The sequence below is a fragment of the Crocuta crocuta genome, unplaced genomic scaffold (assembly GCF_008692635.1).
Source record: "Crocuta crocuta isolate KB4526 unplaced genomic scaffold, BGI_CrCroc_1.0 scaffold125, whole genome shotgun sequence".
Lineage (NCBI taxonomy): Eukaryota > Metazoa > Chordata > Mammalia > Carnivora > Hyaenidae > Crocuta > Crocuta crocuta.
Window position 1 is genome coordinate 8620835 of NW_027531143.1, and position 9949 is coordinate 8630783.

Sequence of the window (9949 nt, forward strand, 5' to 3'; positions counted from 1 at the left end):
TTCCAATAAAACTAGGAAACTTTAATTTCAATATGTGAGATAATGTATACAGAGCTGCCATAAGGTATAAATTAAGCCATGTATATACATAAATGCACACATACATTCCAATAACACTTTGAAGAGTTCCAATGCTTTTCTTTCTTCTTTAGTTATTGCTAGATGTTTCAAAACAGCATAAAACTGCTCTTCACAACACCCCTGTGTGGTAATGAGGAGAGTAGAATGGGAACAGGATGAAGGCACGGAATTCATAATAAGACACAGCTCACTGTGCAAACAAGGGCAGCCAAATTCGTGAGCACTGATGGTTCAAACAATGAGGAGCCACTGATTTTCTGAACTGAATTATAAGAAATAGCAGTGAATAGTATTTATTCATCCTTCAGTGAATAGTATTTATTCATCCTTTACAGGTGACACTGTACTGAATGCTAACCAAGTAGAAGATCCACTCAGTCATCTCAAGAGGATAAGTTACAAATAAATCCCAAAGACAAGAATGGGCTGGGCAACTGATGGATCAGTTCTTCGGTGGCTACGCGGTGTGTCACAAGGGCTTTACGTTTAGTGAGGTTCCATTAACAAGGGTGACAATTTTGTGGCGGACAAAGGTGATCTTTGGGTTCGGTTTTGCATCAAACTAATGAACAAAAAAAAGTTTTCAGCCTATAGAATTAAATATATTAAAACCCTGGGCCCAACTAACATAAGCACTATGCTGATCAGATGCAGAAAAAGAGTTATCAGGAATAGGGCCTTACAAGTCAATCTAAGAGGCTAGAAAAGAAATCTTTTTCAAAATAAAAAAATGTTTAGATTGTTTACTCTCAGAGAAACAAGAAATTTCAACCACCCGCTGATAACATCCCAGTCATCCAACAGCTAGTCAATGCACAGTCCTCTGCAATTGTCTGGGAATTTCGCCTTCTTCCTCCAGAAGTGCTCAATTTTCATTGCCAATGTTCTTGGTAGATTCATTTTTCACTGAAAAAAAACAAGTAAACATATAGTCAAGTGTTTATACTGATTCTGTTGAGCTTGTTCTGTTTTTCCTTCTTCTCTCTTTCCTTCTGATGCATACCAACAGCACTGCTCATGGGGACAGACAAACCATGTCATGCTCCAGGCAGCCGGCATATACAGTTCTGGCCACAATAGAGAGACGATGTCTGAGAGTGGCAATTATATTCTGTGAGGCAACATCCTTCCTGACTCTGTGGAAGAATTGGGAATGGTCACTTCACAGTGTGGTTATGATCCCATATTCGTACCACTAAAAAGATCACTATTATCACATAGGCTGGCCAAGTGTGGCTGGAATAAATTTTTCCATAATTTTTTTTTAACTGAAAATTGAGGGTCAGTATATGTTGAGTGAATGTGGGCTGAGAAAAATAGCTAATCACCATCTCCTTCCTTTCATAGGAAAGATAACTTAGAGCAGAAATGGAGCTCCTTTAAAGGAGCTGTCCTTACTAGAGCAAGCAAGGCTATGATTCACTTACTAAACTAAGATTCCTTAAGGATAGAAACTAGATCTTTCCTCCTTACGTCTACCTCCCACTGTAGCCTGTTTGCTGAATCAGTATGAATCCAAGTCACTCTTTTTGTTTTTTAATCTGTAAAATGGGAACCAGAGTAACAGCTCTATTTCATTGCACAGTGAGGCTAAATGGAAATCCTATATTAAAATGCCATGAAAGTTAATGTTAAAATCAAGATTATTTTGCTCCAGGCTTATAGCCATTTATTTCTATTAAAAAGATTAGGGAAATAAAGCTCAGAGGTAAAGTGAATGCTCAAGGGCCCACAGTTTAATAGGAGCTGATGCTAGAATCATAAGCCTAGATCTTGCCACATATTCAATTGCCAACTTCCCTGGAGTTTGCCGATGGTATCTAGATTTAAGATCATCCCAGCAACCAAACTGATGTCTCCTGAATCCTTTTTATGAGTAAAGCACTGAAACAGGTTCCATCCAAGATATGGTCCTGATGCTTGAGGAAATTTATAAACTCTAGCAGAGTCCTTTCAAGTGTCTCCATAATAGACATCCGTTGTTTTTCCTCTGGCTTTCTTTACAATTTATACAAATTTTATTATAGCCACTCTTGCACTGTAAAGTTTACATGTGTGTTCTTGTGCCTGAGATCCATTCTCACCTCCTCATCACCACCACCCCCAACACACACACAGTGAAAGAGAGGAAGAAAAAGAGGGGTAAGGAGGAATGAGGGGAGGAGACAGGGAGGGAGAATGGAGGAAAGGATTTATTGGCCCAACAAGCAACTGGTGCATGAGTAGCTGCTATGCTATGTATTTTCACTAATTCAAGTCCTCAATCTTGGTTTGGATTTCTTCTCAAAAGGCAGAGACGTTTTATAATTTTGAGTTATCTTAGAGCAACAGAGAAATATGTTTTGCTGATATTTTTAAATTAACGGAGCTTTGTAGTATTTGGCATTGCAATTCGGGGAAAACTCTTCTTTCTTTGCTTTCTTGAAGTTGCCTGTTTTCTTCTTTTAATAGCACTCCATTTTTTCCTACGACTGAAACACAGCATGTTCTTACTAAGTCATTTAAATCTACTAGCTTACGTTGGCAAACAGAGATCTGTGAAGTAAGTAACACCATTCTGAGCACGTCCCCCTGGACTGATAAAAGATGAGTGATCAGCACACCACATTTCCAATCTACGGGGCTACCTTAACTGCTTACCTTTTTACAGTCAACCTTCTACATTCCTTAAAAAGCAGAAGGCAAACAAACAGAACTTGCCTATTGCCCATCAATACTGGCAGACTTTTGAAAAAAAAAATTATGGCAATCTACAACCATAACAAACATTATAACAATGATCAAGTGTGAAAACCACTGAATCCCAGCCCAGAAACACATTTTTCCCAAACTAGAAGAGAGACACCTTGTGCTATGAACTCAAGATCAAAATTCAACATTTTTGCCTTCGGAGAGAGAAAGAATTTCAAGGCTTTCCAAAGAAAATGCTGTTCTTATATAACCCTCCCCCAGCATTAAGGGACCACCCTGCCGAACAACCAAAGTGGTAAGAATGTACAAAGAATCGGATATGTTAAGTGCTCACACAAAGAAGCGCACGTACGAAAGACCTGGCATGACTTTTCAAGTGTGTGTATTTTGATGTGACAAGAGTGGTATGGTCCTTAAAGTCCTGTCAGACTCTCTTTTCTATGCTACAGCAGCTCTAAATGATCCTCTATCCTGAAAGCACTAGTCACTTATTTTCCTGTAAATAAGTCAAATATCACCTACCCACCAAAAAATAGCAAATTTTACTTAATCAGGTTCCAAGTACACTACAAAAGTAGCCTTTTCTTTTTGCTTCATTACAGGAAGACTTGCTTCAGTGTGCATTCCTAAACAAGGTGAAAGAGAAGCTGTGTGTGCTGTGTTTATTTACACAGACATGTTTGTCCTGGCTAGCAACCCACATTACTAAACAACGTTCCCTGAAACCAACGTTTAGAGAGCTGTGTGAATTATATTAAGGAAAAAGTAAGATTTTACATAGCTTTAAAAAAAAAAGTGAAACTGGCCATTTATAACACACTTGTAATTTAATTTGAGAAAATGAAATTAAATATTTTCAAATTGTGAAAGATTATAAAGCCAAGAACTAACCTAAAGATTTAGAGGCCCATAAGTGATAATTAAAAACTTAATGTTTGCTAGCTAAAAATCTAGTTTCAAATTGTGACGCTGACAAAGCTTTGCCCACTTTGGAAAAAACAAAACAAAACAAAACCACTCTCCTATTAACTTTTTGCCAAGAAAAAAACCCATTATACACATGTAAGTGAACACTTTAAAACAAAGATTACTGACTACTACAGCCTATGATGCTGGTAGAACAATAAGACCTAAACCATATTATTTCAAATAGTATTATTTAAAAAATAGATTACAATCCAAACCAAGGATTCAATGGTCCTCTGGAGCCTATTACAATGAAACTTGTCCTGTAACTGTAATTCTTAGCTAAAAGTGGTATCTAGTGGTTTAAGCTGAGTAACCTCTCTCCCTTTTTAAAAGTAATTTCTGAATTTTACTTATTCTCTTTCTGGAGGTGTATTCGGCAACACAAACAGCTTATTTTAATCAGCAGTTGCAAATAAGGGTAAGTCATTTTATACACTAAATTTACATATACTATTTCAGTTTTAATACTTCCTCCCAACTCCAGGAATCACTAAAGAGGGACAGTATCTACTCTTAAAGAATCACTGAAATGGCAAAAAACAGAGTCAAAGAAACAAAATCAAAGAAAATAAAACCAGGGGGTTTAAAAAAAGGAGATAAAGGTCAAGGCAACGGCACTAGCTTATTCTAAACACAGTCCAAATTTTAAACATGATGTTCTTTCAAACATCTCCTGTTCTATAATGTAGGATACTAAAAACGTTTTATAATCCCTCATTTTAGGAATCTCTAAAGAGAGAGTTTTCACTAGGGAATAAATTCATCTGATGCTGGACAGACTGTTAAAGACTGTTGACCTAAAAAAAAAAAAAAGACAAAAACACACAGAACTCCAAGAAGGCAAAGTATGTCCTTTTATAACCATTCAACATATCCATCTTAAAGTGATATTCTAAAGCTTATGTGCTCTCAAACATGACAGAATCAGCAGCTCATTTATTTGATTCTGTACAGAATCAACCCTAGCTATAGAGCAAATTAAGTTAAGTGTGTAAATACAGTGGGAGAACACAAATATGAAAATATAAACACAGTCATGTAAGTGCTCATGTTCCCTAGAGTTATGCTAAGCATTATAGGGACAAATAAATGCACATTTACCTTCGTGAAGAACTTCCATGTCACTACTGGATTCTTTTAATACCACATGTAATGTTGGATACTCAATGATCACTTTGTTCCTCAAATTGTCACGAAGACTTTTATAAGGATCCAGTTCATAGTACCTTATAATAAAAAAGCAAAACAAAAATAAAAAACACCCTTAATATCCAGAGTTACTCATAAATAAATACAGAGTTCCCTTACAGTAGAAAATTTTTTAATGTTAATGACATTAATTTAATAGTTATTCCTTATAATATAACATCTCTAAGAAAACCAGGTGAGATGAACCACTATAATAATACAGGTTCTAAAGTAAAATCAAGAATGTATCAAATATGACATTAGGAAAGCTTTAGGAAAAGTCATTTTCATTATCAAGGAGTAAAGACTAACTTTTACATAATATCTATGTTTAAGGTGTCATGAATTCTTCTTGGACAAAAGAATGACTAGCTAAAAATTCAAATTCCTCAAACATATTTAGTTTTACCTTTAAAGGAAAAACAAAAACTATCTAAAATAACTGGTCACAAACACTTTTGTAAAAAGCTAATTCTAACTATAAATAGTTTCCAGAAATTTACATTACCATACAATTAAATTTGGCCTTCCTTTATTTTCAAGTTAACAACAACAACAACAAAACAAAAAACTGAGGTCTGAGTTTCAGGATGAGGCTAAAGCACAAAATTTAAGAAGTACGGAGTTTATCAGTCATGGTAATGCGAAAATAGCTGTCAAATGTGCCACAGGTAATTAATCAGATGCTAATATTCTTTAAGGTGTGAAAGTCTCAAGCCATTACTTAAAAAAAATTTTTTTTAGGTGATGTAAGATTCATTCCCTTAACATTTTCCCCCTTGCTTGCTTTCTTGGGTAGCAGAGAAAGGGGTAGAATTTCAGCTAGCTCACTAGGGGCTGCCTATGGGAATGTGTTGGCATGTGAATAGTGGCACGTTAAAGAGGAAAAAGTTGAGAACATGTCCACCAGTGTAGCACAGAAGTTCTCCAACCTTTTTCCTTCCATCTCCACCAAGGCCAGATGATATTCACATGCAAATCACACATCTTAAGGGATACCCAGCCTGACAGCTCTAACTCCATCCTTTTCTGTCTCACTCAAGAAAACACACTGAAATACAAGTGATCAAGAATGAAGTGATCACTGGAATACATCTGAATCTGCTCTAATTTTGTTAAGAGTAAATCATTCACAAACTTTGGTATTTCCTAATTAGTAATCAATTATTTGCACTGTAACTTGCAGCTGACTGAAACATGCAGCTCACAATTTCTCTGCAAATCTGTCCCATGGAAGTTTTCAAATAATGGAAAATAGAAGGGCTTATTAACAGAATGCTCTGATTTCTTTTTCAGAAGTAGGTGACACGTGATAGAACTGTAAAACCAAAACGTTACTTATATTTGCATGCCCACATGCCTCACCCCTGGAATTCAATTCTTCATTTTAGAATCACAGAAAAGTTTTTATGTTGAAAAAAAAAACAAAAAAACACAACTTATCAGTTTTCCTAAACCAGCCACCCTAGTGCCCGTAGGCCACAGAATGCACACATAGTTTTTGCTGTGTAATGTTACACAGATGTGCTTACAATACTTTAAATGTGGTTCCAGCATTCAAGGATTAAATGTTTCATATCTTTTAAACATTATTTCCCTTTGAAATAAGCAGTGTGTTTTTTGAAGTTAGCAGTAATTATACATAAGAGAAAAATAAGACTGAATTAGATATCAAAGTATAAGATTAACTTTGAAAGTAAAATATAAAATGGACATAACCAAATTTTTCTTAGGAGAAAATATGACTTAAATGCTCAAACAGGAAATTTTCAAGTAGTAGCCTACAAACACTTGGCAGGGACTTATCTTCTGTGTATTTTAAACTGAATCCTAAGATTTCTATTAAGAGATATTTCACAAGGGAATATTTTCTACTTATTTCAGTTTTTGAGAAATAATTTTCAGTGTATATTTAATGTTTAAGGTAATTTGTTTCTCTTTATAATACTAAATCCTGATTAGGTTTCTCTAGATTTCCAAAGCTGAATTAAAAAAAGAAAGAATTTTTCCAAAGCCACATGGTCTACAGCCTAATAATCCTGCTGACACAGTATAAAATATATGTTCCCAGCACAGGAATATCTAGAGATAATTAAAAATCACCAAGTAATAATACTTCGATTTCAAAACTACAATGATTACTTGTCCAATTTAAAAAATTTTGGTTCCTCTTTTATGTGTAAAATAGACACTTTACTTTCTTTTACAAAGCACTGAGGATGTGAAGATTTCTAAGAACTTATAATAAATTATTTTTAAAATTTTTATTCAAATAATACAGTAAAAATCTGGTATATTTATGGTTTTGATTAGAACCACTGAATTTTCCTTAGTGTTTACCCTAAAATGTTGCAAACTGCTAATCAGCAATATTGCTATTGAGTGTCAGTAAGCTTCAAGGCCTCAGCTTTCCAGTCTGTTAAAGAGGTTGGACTCCTCTAGATAATCTTTTAGCTGAACTTCTGAATTTCTGTGATTTTTCTACTACTGGTGGTTACTCGTGGTCTACCACTAATATTTGCCCATGATTAAAAAGTAAAATTATGTGAGCTGTTTATAAAGAAAAGCTATCAAACACATATGGGGTAACATTCTGTGATTTGCAGTAAATAAAGCAACAACTTTTAGTGGCTGTTTGAGTTTGGGGTCTAACACTCTTCCAGTTCCAGTCTTAGCACCATCATTTACTGGTCTGTGATCCTGGACAAGTTACTTTACTTCTCTGATCCCCAGTTTCCACACTTGATCATGGTATCTCCCCTGCCAGGTAAGCATCCCAGTTTCCAGACTTGAAAAACTGTTAGCTCACTTACTTAAGCCATTAACAAAACTTTGCATTTAAATTTACCTAAAATAAATCACATTCTGAAGGAAACTCCAGTTCAGACCAGTTTCTTCTGAGTAACAAAGAATGGCACTTATCATGTAAGCACAGAAACGCTTATTTCCCTTTTAATGCATTTTACATTTTAAATGTAGCCTTACAACTTTCAAACCACTGTTTTAGATCACATTTACTTCCAGGAGGCTAAAGGTACTTTGAATGTTTCTATTTCTATTATCATTATCATTAGACAAGGTGTAGAGTCCAGCTTGGCAAGGCCTGTAACATTTAGTCTTTAGCTCTTTTGCAAGCCATTAAGTTACTGAATCCTAAGGGACGGCTTTATCTTTTTGAAATTTTCTCAAACTCTGGAGTTCCCATTAGTAGAATGCTCTGCTACCATAAGACAAACTACTTAGGTTTGGAAGGATTAAGACACCAACATTTGTCTTTTTTTTTTTTCCCTTACCCTGAGGGACCCTCTCAGACACTTCCTCTTGTTATTTCACTTGCTTACCCTCACAGTCCTGCTAGCTGACCCTGCTCCAGACAGCTTCACAGGGGCATTAAAGGGCAGCATGGCTCAGTAGGCTAAACAGGTGTTACAGTGACTGACATTATATAAATAAAAGTTGTCTTGATACTCAAGGGTATGCTTTTAATCTTGGCTCTGTTACTAACTTTCAAAGAAACTGACCAAGTTCTCAAACTTCTTCCTCCACTTTACAAATTAGGATTAAAAAATATTTCTCATAACTCGAAAGAGACAGAATTTTTTTTTAAAAAGTCCTAAACCATTTTATTTCCCATCTGATCATTGACACACCTTAGATCATCTCCCTCTCTCCTCCTAGAAAATACTGAAACTAAGTATGAATATCCTCCATATTTAACAATCTCATACTAGTCCCTAAGTGACAGACTTTTTTCCACTAAAAAGTAAAGTCACTGGATGAGGTGATCACCAAGATGACACCAGCTTTATAATTCTACAAGTGCAGACATATGCCTCCTCAATTCAGAAAGCTCAGCAGTTCAGAACTGCAGTGGTAAATGATTCTAGTCTATTCATGGCAATAAAGCTATGGGATATGGTAAAATAAAGTGACCAATGGGTCTTTATGAGGCTTTTACTTGTTCTAAATGCCATTTGTTCAGTCTTTGTTGATCCTTACTGGAAACTCCATTACTTTTAAATTCAGAGGCTTGGGCTCTGATCTTAAGATCCTTAAAGATCTTTAAGGTCCTTAAGATCTGTGACTCCTGAAGGATGCTCAGCTTTCTTCATCAGTATGATGATGGAAATGTTATCTAGCTTGTAAAGATTAAATGAGTGAATTTAACAGCTGAAAATGTTTCTAAAGCAGAACTTGCCCAAACTAGTATCAGTAATAAATTTTTATACTCCAAAGATTTTATATAGCACCTCTAGCAGGGATATGACATACCTGTCCGGAATTATGTTCATGATGGACGACAAGACTAGTTAGTAGCAAAAGTATGAACTTGTAGACAAACAGACCTAAGTCCAAATCCTGGATTTGTAATTATAAATTGGTTTCTTTGTGTGGGTCAGTTTCTCAGAGCTTATTAAGCTTCCTATCTTGTAGATATGATACATACATGTAGAAATGTTGTGAACACATATTCATCAATTAATTCCTCAAATATTTACTGTTGGCCACATACAAGTGGTCTGCTAGATAACAAAATTTCATAGAAATAAACCCTAGTTTGTTAAGGGTACCAAAGAAACAACGATCACATTTTATTGGGCCAAGTGTCATGACAGAAATCTAAAGCTAAGTAGATACTCAAAAAAACATTCTTTGTTCCTTAACCACCTTAAGATGTTCTTTCACGTTGCACAGTGACTTTTGTATCTAGGCACTTCATTTGCTAACCCTAGCTACCCCTGTTCTTATCTGGTTCTTAAAATCCCTCCTCCTTCAGGGATTTTCTCCTAATTAACATAGGGAATTTTAATTAGCCTTACTCTTGTTAACAAAACATATTTCATCTTATATTATTGAATCTAAGAGTATGATTAGTACAGACTGTTAATCTTCATTAGGAAGTAACACTTAGCAAAATATAATGATCAGCTTCCTCAGAGAAACTTTTGCTTAAAGATTAAATACTTCATGAATTAACTATACCACAGAATTATATTACTTTAGAGTTGAAAAGAAATTC

The 9949-nt window shown here is 35.2% G+C and overlaps 1 protein-coding gene across 1 annotated transcript in view; it reads right to left on the reverse strand.

The window, feature by feature from the left end:
- The window catches only part of ZNHIT6 (zinc finger HIT-type containing 6), a 59175-nt gene continuing 49226 nt past the window's right edge, over positions 1-9949 (reverse strand). Inside the window, exons 9-10 of the mRNA XM_077771063.1 lie at positions 4843-4967; positions 1-987 (exon numbers count right to left, since the gene is read on the reverse strand). Coding sequence (XP_077627189.1) covers positions 947-987; positions 4843-4967 — 166 coding nt within the window. The 3' untranslated portion in view covers positions 1-946. The remainder of the gene's footprint in view (positions 988-4842; positions 4968-9949) is intronic.